This window comes from Varroa destructor, unplaced genomic scaffold, assembly GCF_002443255.2.
Source record: "Varroa destructor unplaced genomic scaffold, Vdes_3.0 BEIS01000003.1, whole genome shotgun sequence".
Lineage (NCBI taxonomy): Eukaryota > Metazoa > Arthropoda > Arachnida > Mesostigmata > Varroidae > Varroa > Varroa destructor.
In genome coordinates, this window is record NW_019211456.1 from 10,834,609 (window position 1) to 10,853,709 (window position 19,101).

The 19,101-nt window shown below is 39.3% G+C and overlaps 4 protein-coding genes across 8 annotated transcripts in view; 2 read left to right on the forward strand and 2 right to left on the reverse strand.

The window, feature by feature from the left end:
* Positions 1-2,021: 2,021 nt before the first annotated feature.
* Had1 (beta Hydroxy acid dehydrogenase 1) lies at positions 2,022-9,202 on the forward strand. The gene is made up of 8 exons (XM_022800202.2): positions 2,022-2,163; positions 3,136-3,282; positions 3,528-3,691; positions 3,906-4,054; positions 5,118-5,355; positions 5,489-5,550; positions 6,429-6,592; positions 8,644-9,202. The coding sequence occupies exons 1-8, from the start codon at positions 2,132-2,134 to the stop codon at positions 8,675-8,677; spliced, it is 990 nt and encodes a 329-aa protein (XP_022655937.1). The 5' UTR covers positions 2,022-2,131; the 3' UTR covers positions 8,678-9,202.
* Mt2 (tRNA (cytosine(38)-C(5))-methyltransferase) lies at positions 8,236-11,779 on the reverse strand. The gene is made up of 6 exons (XM_022800190.2): positions 11,211-11,779; positions 10,693-10,865; positions 9,970-10,113; positions 9,460-9,658; positions 8,889-9,051; positions 8,236-8,718 (listed from the first exon to the last, which is right to left on the reverse strand). The coding sequence occupies exons 1-6, from the start codon at positions 11,406-11,408 to the stop codon at positions 8,522-8,524; spliced, it is 1,074 nt and encodes a 357-aa protein (XP_022655925.1). The 5' UTR covers positions 11,409-11,779; the 3' UTR covers positions 8,236-8,521.
* LOC111248237 (uncharacterized) lies at positions 9,531-16,755 on the forward strand. Of its 3 annotated transcripts, none has more exons than XM_022800207.2 (7): positions 9,531-9,670; positions 12,284-12,347; positions 12,633-12,709; positions 12,928-12,994; positions 14,514-14,660; positions 15,175-15,459; positions 15,817-16,755. In XM_022800207.2, exons 2-7 carry the CDS (start codon positions 12,309-12,311, stop codon positions 16,129-16,131), a joined length of 930 nt encoding a protein of 309 aa, XP_022655942.1. In that variant the 5' UTR covers positions 9,531-9,670; positions 12,284-12,308; the 3' UTR covers positions 16,132-16,755. The 3 variants fall into 3 exon arrangements, with proteins under 3 accessions (XP_022655942.1, XP_022655941.1, XP_086840342.1); XM_022800206.2 differs by having other exon boundaries at positions 12,287-12,347; XM_086984216.1 differs by lacking the exon at positions 9,531-9,670 and having other exon boundaries at positions 11,845-12,347.
* Positions 16,744-19,101, reverse strand: part of fry (microtubule binding protein furry) — a 105,536-nt gene continuing 103,178 nt past the window's right edge. For all 3 annotated transcript variants that reach the window (XM_022800177.2, XM_086984191.1, XM_086984192.1), the window contains one exon: positions 16,744-19,000. In XM_022800177.2, the coding sequence (XP_022655912.1) occupies positions 18,043-19,000 (958 nt within the window). In that variant the 3' untranslated portion in view covers positions 16,744-18,042. The remainder of the gene's footprint in view (positions 19,001-19,101) is intronic.

A 19,101-nucleotide genomic window follows, 5' to 3' on the forward strand; every position in this document is an offset into this window, starting at 1 on the left:
AATAACAACGAAACTGATTATGTCCGGTATTTGTGACCTATTGTCGTGGGCTTCGTTTAAATGTGAAAAACTCGTTGTAGATTAAGCGACTTGAGACTCAACCGCAATTGGACAAAGGTAGGAATATGTTTAAGCAATAAGGATAGTGGAAGAACAACTCGCTTCTCAGGAGTGGTCCTTCCAAACATAAAGCAAACAGTATAAATATTTTTCACATAGCCTTAAACACTAGCATTATGGTTATACTAACAAAAAAGTTACTAACAAACACTATGTGTAGATGTGACTGTCATGTACGACCTTCGTGCGTTTCTTAAGAAACATGCAATATATATCCGATTAGTGATCGCTTATTCTTTGCAATTATCCAGCTCAGTTGTTGATCAGTATATCACGACTGTCGTAGGAATATCAACGATGCATCGAAATTACAAATCTGTTGTATCTAGATTTTTCCTCATATGATGCTGTAAGCGAATCACTAAGCGCCCATTTGTAAGTCTTTATTTGCTCTACCTTGCGTCCCTCTAAAGCTGCCATATATCTAGAGTAATACGCGTCTTAAAATTGGCCATTGAACCGAATCACCGATAGAACGAAAAACTAGAGATAAAATAGGGAAGACAGCCTTTGGCCTCGAATTCTGCATAAGCAGTTTCCGACGGAACGACAAACACTAGAATGAAAACATAAGCGAGGAGTGCGCATAGAAAAGCAAATTCAGTGAGGCAAAGCTCAAAAGACAAAATATCAGTAACGAAGATCGTCCCCAAAATTAAGGAACTTCAAAGTAAATCGAAACATAAATATAAGATCGCGATAATTTTATCGCGACCTTATATTGACAAGGCGATAAACTAGACAGCATTACTACGCGAGGCTGAAGTAACTGTGCCGAATAGTGATGGCAGGTACTACCTGCTACAGGATTAAACGCATGAATTTCAAAAGAACATAGGCTAGATCGTAAATTCATACTAAAACTACGCAAATAAAAATAGTGTTGCAAACTTTATAGCAAATGTCAAAAGGCAAAAGTTATAAAACCTAGCCTCACACGGAGACTCAGTGGTAGATTTTTGCTAACAAGAAATTGTATTTTCACATAGATCAAACGTATGAATGGTACCGATTTTACTGTGATCTGGTCATCTTAGCATCAAACAGCCGATCTTATGCGTAACACAGGGTCCGGCGGTTTAGATCCAATTTTCCATTTTCTAAACGAATTCAATTCTATGCAATAAATTGTATCATAGCCACTTTCCAGATATGTGTTTGTGTCTAAACTATACAATAAGCCAATTCATCGGGTTACTTTACGATGCATACAAAGCAATTTTTTGCAATACAAACACAGCAGCTAACACTTACGAGCGCACCAGAGCACAATACTCACCAAGTCAGACTAAACTAGTCGTTGGGGGTGGTCGCGAAATCGAAGCAGATTTCAGTGCTGTGCTATCTCACAAGCCATCGTAAACGCTTCGTGAAAAATTAACGATAACAATTAACTTTAACCCCAGTCATAGTAACAATCACTGAAAGTAACAGGCTCTACACTGTAATAACGAGTATTGTATCACTCTAAGTATGGAGTGGCTTTGCCAACGAAGGATTCCGTTCTATATGTACGTACCTGTGAGGTGAACAAGAAGGTAAGACATTCGCATACAAGAAGTACACTTGCTGGCATTATTTCAATTGTTACAGGGCGTATTCTGTGCGATCTCCGTTTATTCAAACAGCATCTGCTGGAATACCCACTCTCGTGCCTAATTGTTTGTTTGAGACGTAGCTGCTCAAGTAGCCATTGGGGCGGCCCTAATCGTGGAAAGGATACGATAGCCCCCTGTTGTTGACGAGTCACGTGACGGTTGCTTCTAGGGTCGTTTCGGGCGGAGCCTCCGTATCTTAAGCGCCTATGCGGGTAATTGCTATCATCGTTGTGTCGACGCCAGCGTCACCCGACAAGGCAAACGTATATGCAACGCGATTACTCTGCGGGCGTAATTTCCGCATTTGAAGAAGAGGCATCAGGCGGTACTTGTGCTACTTCTAAGTGCCGGTGGTTACAAGAATTCCTAGCTTTCTTCACGCTTAATAAGTAGCATTTAAAGGTCACTGCAAGATGGCTTCGGAAAAGGTTGGAATCATTGGCAGGTACGTGAGGTGTCTAGTCTGGCGAAAATCATGTAGGACTAATGTAATTTTGAACATTTTTCTTATGAGAAAAAACTTCGAAGTCGTTGCATCACTTAAAGGAATGACCCGCCCTTAGGTACAAATTCTTGTGCTACGTGCAGGTAAAGCGTTACTAGTACTGGAATTGGTGAAAACTAAAAAAACGGAAGTATCGTTTACTTCCAATATGTGAATTTTTAATTTGTTGTCACATATAATTACCAAAAACCGTAGTTGAGTGTCTTTTCAATTCGTGGCACAGACAAGCTGTAAGTTTTGAACAGGTATGTCCTATTTAAGGCTGTAAAATGGCAGCCGTCCTTATATGTTCCCCTCGCCTGGTAGATATTCCATCAAGAACTTTGCTCACGAGTTTTGGTATCATTGCAGTACCTTCTTCCAAATTACATAGACAGCGCAATTCTTGACTGAGCTTTTCGAAAAAACTAATCGGTAAAAGGAATACATGTACGAGGTAATTGTGTCAGCAAGCAATATCTGGCAAAATTTGGGATTTTCATAAGACTTCACGCTTTCGTGTAGAGTGAAACCTCGATCGTTGATGATTACGAAGTTTTCTCAACCAACTGCTGAGATTTGCACACTGGGTCTGGAGCCCGTAGCAATCAGTCACTCCCACAACAATCCTATACACAGAGAGACATTGCAGATATAGTTCTCTACAATGAAGTCAATAAACATAAGCAATAGAATGCCGACAAATATTGTGTCCCATTTATAGAATGTATTTAATATCAACGGTTTATATTCATAATGAAACGCTTTGTTACGAATGTTCTAATTTTGCAATGGATACGTAAATGGCTTGTGTGTGTTTGACAGCTAGATACTTGTTACATCATCCAAGCAAACAAAACAAAAAAAACAAAAAAAAAAGCAAAAAAGCCATAGTATTCATGATAATCCCCAATCACTGATTTTTTCTTTCAGCGGCCTGATTGGTCGATCATGGGCCATGCTGTTCGCTGGCGCCGGCTATCACGTAGCAATCTTCGACGTAGATCAGAGTCGCATTCCTGAAGCGTTGCAGGACATTCGCCAACAGCTCGAGACTCTTCAAGAGATGGGCATGCTCAGGTATAATTATCAATATAGCATCCTCTTTTGCACGTGTGAGAAGTTCGTTGCTCTGATGCAGTAAAAAGCCAAATTTGTCCGAAAGGAACGTTGCATTGCCAGTCATCTGAACTAATAACATCCAAGTGACCTGCGTTGAACATTACAAGCGTGCAAGTCAAGATAGTTTGGTCTCATTAGGTCAAGATGGAAGGGCGGCTGCCTTTACTTGAAACGGTTTAAAACCATTGCTTTTTTTTACACAGAGGTACGCTTAAGGCTTCAGAGCAGGCCGGTCTAATAAAGGGCGTAGCTACCCTTGAAGAGGCTCTTAAAGATGCTGTTTACGTCCAGGAATGCGTCTTCGAAGATGTCGAACTTAAAAAAATGATCTTCAAGGAATTTGATGGTCTTGTCGACAATAAGACGAGTAAGTGCTTTCTATTAAATAGCTAACTGATACTCTAGCTTACATTATTATATATAAACATAGCCCATTGCGTTGTATTTGCTTTACCTTTCATTCTCATTAAAACATTAACGTTAAAGTGAAGCGGCTGATTTGTTCGATGGTCACTTTTATGCAAGGGCGTAGTTATCCTATTCACTACGTTTGTTTTGATATCTTCTTTATTCGATTTCAGTTTTGGCCTCCTCAACTAGCTGTTTCCCTGCATCGAGCTTCACTGAAAATCTCGTTCACCGTAGTCAATGCCTAGTCGCGCATCCGGTCAACCCGCCGTACTATGTTCCACTTGTTGAAATCGTCCCAGCACCCTGGACCAACGCTAAGGCATAGAAACGACTCATAGAATTAGTATATGTAATAGGCATAGATGTCTCTGCAAGTACTGCATAAACGATTCAGTCAATTGATCGATATGTTTGGGGGTTTTCATGACACGATATACTCGAGTTGAATCATTTTGACAGTATATCACGCTAATAACGCTTTATTTTTATTGGGTGACTGGGACATTTATGAAAGCTCCGTTCGTTTCTGAATATCTCAATGTTACATAGTAAAATATCAACTTAAGTAAATGTCGGTAGGTAAAAAAAAAGTGAAAAAAGGTAGGTAAGTAAATCTACCTGAGGGCATGATGCACCACGCTGAAGGTAGGCCAACTGTTCAGCTGAAAGAAAAAAGAAAACGCCGTGTGTGTTCTCCATGCGTTTCTTTTACTTCTTATCTGCCGTTAACTTTGCTTGTTTTATCGAGCACGAAACTTTGTGCCACCGTCTGCAACGAATGTGTTTGCGTACAATATAGAGTGCAGGGTTCCAATTTTCACTAGATAGGGGGAATAAAGGTAACAGAACTTTTTTTTTGTCTGTTCGTCGTTTCATTGTTCGATCACGATACACGAAACTGGTATCAAGTATGATCTAATATCGCTTCTCTATTTGCCACCTCGTGCTGTGCCCGTATAGTATACAGACAAGAAATTTCATGAATTTTGAAATATTCGGATATGTCAATTGTCCACAATATTATATTGTGGACAGTTGACATATCCGAGTATTTATAATGTTATTCCGTACGGAATGATAGATACTAAAGAACAACTACGTCAAAAAATATAATATTTGTTTGCTTGAGTTCAGTAATTGTCTATATCCCGCCGCTTTTTTGAGTAGTCAATGATTATGACATTAATCAGCTATTCGCTATTTGTTGCAGGACTCAAGTACGCTTAAAAAATATTAGCTACCATTTATGAAGCCACACACGAAGCAAAATTTCAAAATTTAATACGTAGATATTTCTACGCATGGAGTCCATATTAACAATGATAGTAACAATATGATAGGTATAGTCAATATTGTGTATTATTGTTGGATATATTCTGCAGGTAACAGCTGCCGCGAGAGCTATTCAAGAGCGGATAGGGCAGAGCCCGGTCGTATTGAACAAGGAAATTGCTGGATTCGTACTTAACCGAGTGCAATACGCTATCCTGAACGAATGCTGGAACCTGGTAGAAGATGGGGTTCTTTCGGTACGCGACGTTGACTCTGTTATGAGTGACGGTCTCGGAATGCGATACGCCTTCCTAGGTCCTCTCGAAACGGCCCACCTTAACGCTGAGGGTAAAAACACATCTTCAAACTAAACTTTGACCGAAACTTTTTAAACAAACGTTTTATCTTTACGGTGTTCTTTAACTCGAGCAGTGTGCTTTTCTTAAACTTACTATTCCTGCCGATTTTTTGGTGGTTACAGGGACGCAGGAATATTTCCAGAAGTACGCCCAGGGTATTATTCGTGTGTCGAACACGTTTAAGGTATCTGTCTAGAGATAACATTGTTATTTTAGGAGTGCATTTTGCAACAGCTTTGAGACTCTTGGACAAGGGTGCATTAATCATGCGAAATCAAACAAGAGGGAAATCAGTTTTCGATAGAGATGGTTCTCATAATCTGTTTTCATAGTGTCTAGCTTACACGTAATCAATCTTCAATTTCGACTTTATGGTGAAGTCGAAATACCACAGCAGGTTTTTATCAGGCGGCGCCTACGGGAACTATGGAAGAATAGTTAACTCGCGGACAATGGATAGTAAAAACGAGTGTTACCAAGGGGGTGAAAGGAGCCAAAAGGGGATTTTGACATTACTAATATCGTTGTCGCTGGCATTGCTGTCGTTGAAAAATTTATAATCGAAGGTAAAGAGTATTGATTTGTGGATTTCGTTGATACTGGCATTGTTCTTGGTTAACTGCTCTATCTCGATCGTTTTGAGGTTATCAGATTGATAAGGTCGAAGGATAGCTTTTAAACATATTGAAGGAATGAAGGATTGATTCAGAAGTTTTACTGGTAACAACGAAGGCGACATACGGCTACCACTTTCGAAATACGATTTCGTGTCGATTTTCGTTGTGCCAGATGCAGTTTAGTGCGAGCTTTGTAAGTTGGGTATAATGTGCATTAATGACACATGAACACTAGAACTTGGCAGAGAATAAGTCTGTTTTGCATACATCATGTTCCAGCATTAATAACAGACGACTCCTCCCTTAATTATATATACATGACGAAAACCTTTACCGAATTACAATCTTATATTCTAAAAAAATAAATCGCACATATCTAACGGAGGCCGTGCACTTCCCGTACATATATAGCTTTACCTCTGACGTATTTTTTGCATAACTACAGGGCACCCCTACCTACTGCCAAGAAACGATCAATAAGGTCGACAAGTTACTCACTGATAAGATGCCGTTAAAGGATTTGCCTTACTGGAGGAAGTGGAGGGACACCCGCCTTGCCGCATTGGCTAAACTTAAGCGAGATTCTACACTCGCCGATAAGGCTAACGGGTAATATCAAATCACTTCTGCATGCGTATCGTCGTTACCGTTTCTTCTAAACCGTTTGCATACTTACGCAAACAATTCGGTTATGGAAATTTGCATTCATTGTAGTAGTCTTTTACCAAGAAGAATAAAGGACGTTTTTGATTGATAAAGCACAGATAATTTTCTGTCTGCGATTTTCTAGCCTACACAATTTATATTTTCGAGATAAGACTGTCTTATTTTTTGTCAATTTTTTGCTTGCCAAAAGTTTGTCAATTTATGCTTTTGTACACGTTTACAGATAACGTATTTTGAATGCGATGAGTAGTGACCTTAGGCCCTCTATGATAGGATGAATCTTAGGTATTGATGTCCGTCATGCACGTGCCTTTCAGAACTGTCCGAATAACGCAAATTTAAATTTTTCTCTGTTTGTATTACGTTATAGAAAAAAGCAGTTTGCATGACTGGTGTTTTTTAACTTTGAAACACGTTAACATAATGCTTTATATAGAAATAATCGCCCGCAGAAGGGCTGCGAAATAGTTGACATGATAGAGATACAAGGAGCACGATTTAACTATTGCTATTTTTATTTAAATATATATATATATACCTACATTGTATCATTTCGAGACTGATTTTGGAGATTAAAGGAATCCTTAAATTAATCGTTGTCTGTCGCTAATTAAATTATATACTGCTTATAGGACTAATCGTAGTGACGACGACTTATGGAGATTGATTTCAAATGCAAACCTCGCTTTGGCATTTTCTTTCCGACGACTCATTTACATGATTATATGATACAATAAAGTGTATATACATATATATATATATATAATTATTCAAGCATGTAGATGAGTCGCCGGAAAGAAAATGCCAAAACGAGGTTTGCATTTGAAATCAATCCTCATGAGTCGTCGTCACTACGATTAGTCCTATAAGCAGTATATAATTTAATTAGCAACAGACAAGGATTAATCTAAGGATTTCTCTTTATCTCCAAAGTCAGTCTCGAAATGATTCAGTTTTTTGGATACCCTGTAAGTGTTGCGTTTCTATTGGAAGATAATTAACACAGGTAGTATGCATAATATCCGACACGAATTAATTCATATACATATATAGTACTAGAAATATTAGATTAATTACATTAGTTGGCTAATAAAATTAAATACTCTGATGGATGCCGCTCCTTGGTAAAGCGCAATTTGACCTAGTAAGAGTCAAATGATGCTTCTGACCTTTACAGGTGTTTTAAACGTATTTTAAGTGACATTCGAAAACCTGTTATTTACTCTTTAGTACGCTGTATAATGGTTTTACTTTATAGTCAGAAAAAATCATCGACAATGAAACGGTCAATTGTCTTTTTGGCCAACCTTACGAATAGAACCTCTACGATAATGCTACTTTTTTGGAAAGGGAAGGCACCGAATGCCAGTTTGGAAATGGCGATCGTACAGTCCCGATTAGATTAGAACAGGACCGATATGGTGTGCTTTCGTCAAATCCGACAGAATGTCTTACCGCCTTAGCCATGCTATCTGCCAATTCTAAACGTAGTAGTCTGCTTTTTCACTTTTTTCGTTTCATTTGACTATTTTTGTTATTTCCCATTGAAAAGCCCTAACATTTATACAACTAAATACAGCGCGATGTAGAGATCGAGATGAATGTATTTTTGTCTCATACCCTAGAACTGGGGTACTTCCGTCAATTCATTACGAGGGCTATCCGCTGAAGTTATGGAAGGTATCTATTATAGCTGACAAGTTGAATGAATCTATTTACATCGAGAATTTTATATTATCACCTGACGGATATATTGTCCACAGTTTTAACCGACTGAGTATAGCACTCAAGTTGGTAAACTAGAAGCCACAGAAGGCAAAACACATAGGCCAAAATGCAGACACTGCATTCTATCACAGACAGGTTCGGCAATTATTTTCGATTAGAACTTGAAATTTTTACAGAGCCTAGCATAAAGCTTAATAGCACAGATATTACGTGCACATTGACACTGTTTCCAAGGAGCTGGTACGATTCTTTGAGGCTTGTTCCAGGTGGGAAACGGAACGAAGGCGGAAAACACATTAGAGATGCCACCTCTCGCGGGCTGAACAGCCGGAGACCCAATGCTGGAACAAAGCAAATAGAAACGATCACTAGCGAGCCATTAGGTTCATAATTAAAAAATTAATATCGTGGGCTTTGGTTGCAAACCTGCTTGAACTGGAAAATTCACTTAGCTTAGAAATAACAACAAGTGGTCTGTTACTCGTCACAATGACACGAACTGTAAACTCACCATGAATGCGAGCGGTTCTCTGATGATCTGGAGCAGAATAGGCCGCCTCAATTTCATCCCGGGTACAGTTTGCCAACACCGAACCGGTACCTTTCATGTAGCGACCATAATTTTTCGTGAAGCAACACGAGGTGTGAGCAGACTTATCAACGATGTCTAGCACCTTGAAAGTGATCATTTATACATGAAGTTTTAGCACAACCTGTATAGTGAAGGATCGTATGTCTAAATAAATGGAAGCTAGTTCATGCAGGATAAACTTTTTTGTATGAAAGCTATGCCACAATAAACAAGATAAAATAGTTCATCTTGTTTATACTTGTTTTCTGTTTATAAGCTTAATAATTATAGTTTGAAAATGAATTTATTGATAACAGTTCCGATTTGTGTGTAACCCAAGCGACGAAGAACTCACGCAGGTTATAAGCCTCAGAATACATCAATTTCTATAGTACTGTTCCGGTTGACAACGTTATGCATTGCATGCAAGCCATATAAAGCTCTGTTATCTGCCTGCGTTTATCCAGTTATGTACCCGTGTGATATTATACGATATAAGAGAGCAGCGTACCATGGCGTTCTTGGCGAGCGTAGCTACGTCGAGTACCAGTTGCTCACTTTCCTGAGCAACTTCGTCCAGATAGTCAGCGATAGTCACTGTGAGATCTTCACCTAAGCCTAAAACCGACGAATCTTCGATAATTCTGCTGCGTTCCGTGCCGAATAGTGGATTATTGCATCGAGACTTATCAATTGCCATACAGTAATATCTGTTAAAAAAGGTAAAGCCACTATTTATGAAAATACAGAAGGTTACAATTTGGAATAATTTCAAATATACTGACTAAATTTAACTGTGCGATACGGTGATATTACCGAAATACTATTAATAATTGAATCTACATTGGAGTCAAAGCCCAGAGTGTCACGTCTAGTGCTTCACTTCAGCCACCCAAGTTATAGTAAATTTATCAACCTGTGCATCATCTATGCTCCACGGATTAGCTAATTATTTATTGTTTGTAATACGTATTGCTGGTGGAGACTTTATATAGATTGAGATCGAACATGAACGGCTTACCTCAAACGTGAATTAGGTACGTTGAATTGGTTCGGTGATAAGAGGCACTGCAGGTAAACAAAGCCACATCGTTCGAGACAGTTCAAAAATGCGTCGCATACAGGACTGCCTTCAAAACCTTTTACGTTCTCCAGAAAAACAAATCTATATAGGAAATAGCATCATTTAGCATAAAATCCATTATGCCATTGTGATTGAAACCGTGGTTGAAATATGATTTTTCCCAACTTTTAGCGGTGAATCATTGTAAAGCAAGATTGTATGCAAATCTCTATAGATACTTGATGTCAACTTTCGCAGAACCCTTTATAGTACGCAGTATGATTTCAGTCATAGTAACTAACAGGAAGGCACACACATTACAAGCAGCGACCGCCAATGAGAGTTAGCAAAGGAACCGAAGCTGCACGCATCGTCAATGAATGAGTCTACATACAGTAGCGAACTGACGTGACGATCGATCAAGTATCATCATCGAAAACACATCATACCGTAACCTTATTCAATATGCCACGATTATTGTAAAACGGCCAGCAATTATTAAATAGTATTATATCACCAAACTGAGTTGAAAAAAATTCTACTGGAAAAAAATGTGTACTAGCTTCTTGTATCACAGTAAAATGCGAACTGCCCACTGCGTGTACATACAAGAAGACTTGTTTCAGATCCTGCGCTAGCATAGATTTTAAGTGAGAAACAATATTGGCTAGTAATACTGACTTGGGTTTGTGTTCACTAAGCTGTGGGAAAATATCCAAAAGGTGAAGGAACGAAGATGTTCGAGGATCGTCCCCCCCTAGCTGTTTTCCTTGCCGACTGAAAGGTTGACATGGAGGACTCATTGTCAGGAGGCAACTCGAAAGGCTGCCAGACAGTTCCTTTGCTGAAAGTGACTGCGTAATAAACGCACGTATTTGCTGATTAGAGATGATTAGAAATTACATTTAGCTCTACTACTGTTCCTCACTGTTGAATTTTTATCTATCTGAAATCGAGCCTAACCTTAGCGCTCCATATATAGGGATGCAATAGGTGAAATATAGAATCAACAACTGTATCATAATAAAATATCAACGTATAAGTATTGATAGATGAACTCAAATACGAAAGACTGAACTCGACTTCTATCTATGGCTCGTTGTTCCGAAGCTTCAGCATGTTCTAGTTAAGCGTATTTAGAGTCAAGGTGAAAGCCTCAACTACGCTACACATCAATCCAGCAGAAGTTTTTAGCGTACCTGTATTTGACGATTGAGAACTTTCGTTTTGAAATTCTCCTGGTAAACAGCATTAGCCACCGTATTAATGTCCACAGCAGTGACGACCTCGAAATTAATATAATCTGCGAGAGGGCCATTGGTGGAAAACGCCTTTGCGAGCGCAAAGTGTATTCCACCAATTCCACTGTACAATTCCAGCACTCGTAACGTAGCCATTTGGGTGACGATTATAAAAAAATTCACTAAAAGAGGAAGTAGTGGCTTTTCAACTGCGAGAGGATCGTATTTAATCTCAATGTCTGATTGCAGAACTCACTGGATAGAACGAAGTACTAACGAATTTTTCAGTCGAAAAATTAAACACGAACGCAAATAATGTCCGGAAAACCAATTGTTATGTAGCACAGATCTTTCCGAGGAAGTCCCTTTGTATTCTTATTCACCGTTTTTGAATATGCAGGTATAATCCTGAAGAAATGACCAATAAGCGTTATTTCAGCAAGAAAAACCACTAGCTCGCTAGATTCATAACAATACATATGTATAGTTTTTGTCAAATCGGAGAGTAATACTCCAGCGATCGAACATCTTGAGCATATGGTGGCTGCCATCTTGAAGGGTAATTCCGTCGTTTAAGAGCTAACACCATAGTTCTACTTTGAAGTCGAACAAACTTAAATAAATAAAGACGCAATAAACGGTGAAATAACGGCATTAACATGTTTTGGATGAAAATAATTCTGCGAACTAAAAATCAACTGAATAATTACCGGGTGTACTTTGTTAACATCGCTGCTGAAAAGGAAATAAATCGCGGAATGTTCTGATATATGGGCCGCCAAAATGACATCCGCTAAATAGGACCTTTTATTCCGCCTGTCCCATGCGTGCTTATAGTAAATTGAAAGTTCGGCTAGAGAAACAATCATTCTCTTAATGATGATCTAATTCTTCCATGATGATTGTTGCCAACATAACGTGACGACATTGGGGTTGCCCATAGTAGCATTTATGTTGTGTACAAATAAATTATATTCATATGCTGAATCCAATAGTGTGAAGTGCTAAGTTCCGAAATTAAATATTTTCAGCAGCTGTGAATCCATCAGAACTAGGATGAGCCTTCAACCTCAACCCAGATCGGAACTCATGAAGGTCAGTAGACGTTACGAGACGACAGTTTCGAGATGCATACTTCATGTAGTTCAAAGACCCTTTCAAATCTCTGGTATCTTCCAAAATCACTGTATTAAAAAAAAAACCTATAATTCAGCATATTGTATTGGAGAAAGCAGCATATCTGCATAAAAAACGCACCAACGGGGTAGCTGTGTATCTGTACAAAGTCTGAAACATGGTAATCTGAATTTCGAAAGTACAACGCCCTAGCAACAGATTCAGTTGATATCAGAATTATTTTAGATGCGTTTTTTATTTCAGATGTTGGATGAGAACCACTATCTAATACATCACATCACGGATCTTCAAAATAAGGGTCGGGTCGCCGATTGTCATGTGTGAGTTTTACACAACTCAGTGACATTTGTTTGAACGGATCTGGGCAAAAAATCACTTCGATAGCAAAGCGGCTTGTTCCACCAATCTTTTCATTTCAGTTAATAAATGATGAATTTATTCAGGCCAGTGTTAAAATGGTCCCTTTTAGAGGGTAAAACAGTTATTATGTGGTATTATTTCTTGAAGAAGCTAATCTTACAGTGTCTTACGTTTTCAGAGTTCAAAAACATCTTCTCAAAAATCTTCTTTATCTCGGTACCTTAGCAAACGAACAAATAAAAAAGGTAAAGTAATAAAAGTAAAGAAATAGGTAAAATATCTCTTCAGGTGACATCTGATTTCAATATAATATTTTCGATAGTTGAAAATTTCCTTGCGAGCATCAAATCAAAAGTAATGGATCGTCTTAGATCATCACACTCTGGCACCCTTCTTCCCTCTTATCGTTACCATCTTTGAGATGCATCAAACCTATAATTGTCCAGCGATCGATGAAATTAATAGTCATAAATGTATTTTTTATCCGCATTCAATGCATCTTAAAGATGTTAGAGGTGAATTGCTTCACAGTTTTTTTTCACTACCTCGGATACTTAGCCATTGTAAAGTGTGGAGAAGTTGTCATTTGCGCAGATTGGTTATGCCCATTACGGCCCGTACCACAAGACCGAACAGCTGCATCAAAGAAATTGTTTGGGGTTGTTGCAACGACTAATCCTGTGCTATCTTACATTTGTACGGTACATATATTTTTAATGATAGCACGTACAATGAAATGGCTTATAATCATAAGAAAGTACTTTTGTTATAATAATCTAGGTTAGGAAGGTTAAATCACTGACTAGACAAGCGTTCAACCAACAAATCAATGCATTTTCAGTGTTTAGTTAATATGGAAACAGCACACCCCGTTTGTCCTTGTATATATCCATGTAATATCTTTGAGAAAAATATCTGTAAAGTACTCTTTTCTCCATTTAAAGAATGTATTGATACGAAAATGTCAGGGATCTGTTCAGACTGTCGTCAAGAGCTAATAGTGTCCATCTTATTTCATCTTTTATTATTACTATGAAAATTTGACCACGAAAAAATTGACATACTAAGTGAATGACACTACCCTTGTGTACTTAACTGCGAGCATGGTCAGTACATTCTTCTGCTCAGAACTAGGTATTTCGTTTTAGAATAATCAGGTGATATATTACTGTAATTAATATAATAATAAAACATTGTAACTGCACTATATTAATGAGTACAATGGTAATCTACCGTAGTCAGAAGTATTTGTTAAATGTTTTCCCTTTAGTTTATTAATAAATCCTATGGTACGATCTATATAAGTTTTGACACCATTATGTTGTCTCAACCACGGGTAAGTTCTATGAAAAATTCGCGTTTTCTGTAATTTTGTGAACTCATAAAAATTTTCAAGCATATCCTTTATCAAATCTTCTCTGTCGATGCAGGTTCCTAATGCGTTATAGAGTGAAACCAACGTTGACACTTAAGCCACTTATATGCGAAGCTTTTTACGTCAGAAAATAACCAAAATATTTTCTCTTTTTTCGTCGAAAGAGAAAAAAAAGGGATATTGTTGCTTACAACTTCTTCATTAGATAGAAGCATTTGAAATTAGATCAGCTATCCTCTTCGAATGATAAATATGTACGTGTGTTCAGTTTAGGTTTAAGGCAAAACAATTGACTAGCGGTGCCTGTGTGTCTTTAGGTTACTTACTGAGCGTTTTCCAAAATTTGAATCGATAAATGTAATGTGGACCACTGCTTTGTCCGATTTCAGGAGGAAATGCAGCTATCACCTTCAACTCGCTCAAGGTGGCGTACTCAATCGAAAATATCCCATGTTGCAACGCTACCAATCACGAGTCTCGACGCTGACAAGTGCCTTAAACCAAATGAGGCGTTGCCTACCGCCGCGCAACATAAGGTACATACAACTTTCTAGCCAACACTTTGTTGTACAAATTAACACGGTGCATGCGAGATGTATGCGTTCATAATAGGGCTTTCAATATAGTAACTGATACAAGTTCTATAGCAAAGCTAAGACCTGTCGATGTTTTCCTGAGCCAAATATGCTGACAACAAATCAAGTTGCAACCTCCGCTTTAATTTGACCCAAGTGCATACAGCGGAACCATTAAAAATGAAGACCCAGATTCATTCAAAAAACCGATTTATTTCCTGCGTGAATCGTTATTATACTTTACCTGTTTAATCCAAGGAGTGATCTCTCTTTCTCGGAGTGATCTCAAGGAGCAGGTGCGCCGTCTGACCTGTTCGCACTTAAGCCTACCTATATCTCGCAGTAAATCTAACAAAAATATACTGATTATTCCAAGCGATAGAAGTTTACTTCTTGCGTCCTTCAAATGGTCCTGGCGGTAGTTGATTAACACCTTAAGCTTATTTCTGATTCATTCTATTATTAATTACATTAGGCTTCTGTGGTTACCTCTACACCTCCTCAAGAAACTCCGGTGATCGTCAATATGGCACGTCCCCGGAGACTTCAGTCGACGTTTGTCGAAGGGAACTCGATGTCTGCTCCATATCGACCTTTAGTGCGTGTCCAGGTTCCAATGAGCGCGACTGTCACTGCTGAATCGATCTCAGCGATACCACAGGTAACAGGGACCGCTATTCCTTTGCAGCGCCCTATTGCAGTCACCATGCCTCAAACGACGCAGCTTCAAACAATTCAATCGCACAGGTGTTCCCATGAGGTAAGAATCAGAGAAATAAATGCTATTCTAGGCGGTACTTGTAGTGGTGAGTATGATGACCTTGTACTAAACTCTATAGATGATTAATGTATAAAACTCGCTTTATTAGCATCTAGTCGTGTAATACTGCAAGTTTAGTCGTTTTAACATCCCATCGTAGTCGGCCGCTGTGCGTGCGAAGAACAGGCATTGCTCAAGTATAACGTCATGTCGGGAAAACAAATCGAAGCCTCATAACCTTGGTATGAATTTTAGAAATTCCCCAGAGCTAAATAATAATTTGGCTTTCAAGGAGGTACCGATTCAAATTAAGCCTAATAATTGTAATCCCAAATCGATGTTTTCGCGCTCCAAAAGGTCCCGCAGTCAGGCTCCATTACTTCGCCTGGTGGGACCATCCGAATTCAGGCAATTCCTGCATCTAGCAACAACATCATCGTAGCCCCAGCAGGACAGGTCTTACAAAATCCGATGAGTGCCAGCGGCTCAACACGGCTTAGTAGTTCGATCATTATTCCTGTAGCATCTAGCGGCATACCTCAAGAGCCAGCTCATGCTGACGCCAGCGCCAGCGTATCCGTTCAGTCTAGTTCGGCGGTACCTGTTCAGCAATTTATTGCCACAATGACATCTCAGGGTATGGTTCTTGTGCCAATGACACCCGCACCTTAACGCCCCAGGTCCATCAAGTGAATAACGCGATTATAAAAGTTGCGACTGCTACTCCTCGTCAGTACCTTTGATTTGTTATAGACTGTGAGTTACGAGAGGGTGCTAGACGTCTCCATGATTTAATGGCTACTATGCGGCACACATATGTGCTCACGTACCTCTCGCTAGCTCTTAAATATATTGTAAAAAAGCAAAGCCAAAAACAACGTTGTGAGAAATTAGGGCGGGAGCATCAATCGGACTTGCTTATTAGACATATTGAGAAAAGAACCATTAGGATCAGAAAGAGGGTTTCAGAAAACGGACTAAAGTTTACGTAAGTTTAAGTAAGTAGAACACAAACCATTTTACAACGAAATTATTTTGCAATGCTGTAGTAACTGAAGCAATTGCATTAAAACTTGAAAAAAAAAACAATTATCTGTGCCAGGCGTTGAGGCCAAGAGTTGAAAACTTTCGCGAAGAAAAATTGTATACTTCGTTAAAAATGTATAAAAATATAGAATTGTATATACTTCACCATTTTCAGCTTTTTGTGTAGAGCTGTATAAACATTCTCGAGTTGTTGATAAATAAATATGTTTCAGCTAAACATAAATAAAAAGAGACACGTTAATTGACTAACTTCCACACTTTTTTTTATTTATTCACGCACGGTAGTAACGACAGCTATGTGGCGGTTATTTTGTTATTATCATCGTCATCTCATTTCTTTACTCACCCGCTCTCTTTAATATCATTATTCCTGTTATTACTATGATTATTATTATTATTATCGGCATGATCATCACCATTATAACAAGAAAAATAAAAAAAGAAAGTGTACACAAAGCTATGTCGTTCCGGCCCGGGGTATTTTTATCTTCGGTGGTTCGGGTTGCATGCTACAGAGCTATCGACGCCATCTTCTACACTCTACAACACTGCACAAAAAGGTGTAAGAGATTGTCATGTTGAACAGATTCACAGTCGACAACCGTCATCGTCGCTACGGTCGGAAGAGACGAACGAGTCTCATTCACAGCAAGACGACCCAATTAGAGGAACCAAAATTATCACAACTTTCCCTGTTTCTACAGGGAAGAAACGGCAGAGGGAAAGGACAGCCGGGAACTATTACAAGAGACGGAAGGCGTTAGACTACCTCTTTATGGATCACCAATGGACCTCTGTGGGCATTGCCTGCAACGAAGTTGATACCGACCACAAGAACTGTTTTTACACAGGCCCCACCATTACTTTGACCATCATCTCGTATGCGGGTGAACACAGCATCGTATTATCTATGTACAGTTCATCTAAAATCCAATAAATAGTAGCATATTAGCTTACAAATAATAATAAAAATAATCGTATAGCTGTAACGAGGGACAATCATAGTTTCAATAATCACTTCTTTCTAAATAACCTCTTTTCTTTCTATCTCTGTTTATCTGTTATCGTCTCTGTATTACTACTACAAGCTCTACATATTTTTCCCTTCCTTTCTGCACAGTACAGGATGTAATCCGGGCAAGTTACAGAATCAAATGTTATATATATAATATATATAACTCAATTTGTAGGTATATAGGCCTGTTTGAACATGTGTGTTGTTAGTGTTATATCAAGGTTATCTAGTTGTTTTTTTAACTAGAATTGCTAGTGTGTAGTGTCTATTGTTTGCCTTTACTGAAGTCTGATAGTTTGGTTCAGCCCAAATGTGCTAGTGCATTAAGGAGGCACTGCGATGCTTGAAGGCAGGGTAAAACCGTCAGCTCTCACACAGTTCTCGACCGAGACCGTAAGAGGCATATAGAAGGATTGACAACTAGATCAGTATTCGCCACGTGTTCGGTGATTAGTAATTGATGGCCACTAGTTATTTATCGAAAGAGCTGACTGATAGACTTCACTGGTTTGTCATAAACTCTACGATGAAGGCCGCTGTGCTGAACTTCGGAGTGGCGTCGTTTGTATGGGCGACGAAGTGGTGTTACCAGCCGGCATTTCGTTTGCAGATGTTTCAAGCTGATGCAGTGTTGACGACAACTGGAGGTTGAGGTCACGTAACTTGTGGCACACCTCGGTCATGTCGTGATCCGGACGGGTCACAACGAAGTAGCCAGAACGATGTTCGCACAGCTGTCGACAATAGATTTTAAGGACGACGTCCATGTCATCATCTTCGCTAGAGCCCAGCTGAAGTGATGGGAACAACTGGCGGTACGTGTGTAGATGCTTCGTCACTTTGTTCCACTTGTGCTGCATAACAAGTTCTATAAGAACGTTCTCCGCCTCGGGCTGTGATAGCAAGTGCAGTTCAATAGGAACGGGAGGTGACATCCGGTCCGATTCAGTGTCCTCGCATGCACGTAAAATCTCCGCCTTGACCGCAGATACCTCTTCGGAGAGGTCCACAATCTGTGTATGGTTGATACTACCGGCGAGATGCGAAAGGGTCTTATTATAGCTGTCAACGAGCAGTAGAGTTTGGAAATGCAACTTATACAAAGCGCGGCACAGGTCCAGTTTGGTTTCATCCATCAGCTCCTCACTCATTTCTTCACCGATTGCTTCAAGTTTTGTTGCCGAACGCAGTGCGTCCATATGCTCGAGGGCGTGTTCCCGCTTGTCGAGGAAGGTCTCAAAGTGCTCCTGCACCTCCAACACGAGGAACTTAAGCCGCTCGAGGGCTCGGGCTGAGCCCAATAGCTCGGGATCGATATGAATAAAAGGCGGCTCTGCCTGATTTGCCAATACGTCTAGTATCGTCGTAAAATTAGTGGTGACTTTCTTAAAGATATCATTGGTACTGAGATAGCCACAGCACTCACGGGTCAGTTCGGACACCTTCCGAAAGCACTGCTTAAGTAGGCGTCCAAGGGTTCTAGAACACAAAAATATCATAGCAATATTTCATTAATCCACAAATATATCACGGAACAAAATACCATTGATGATTTAATCACTGCATTATAAGCTAATGCT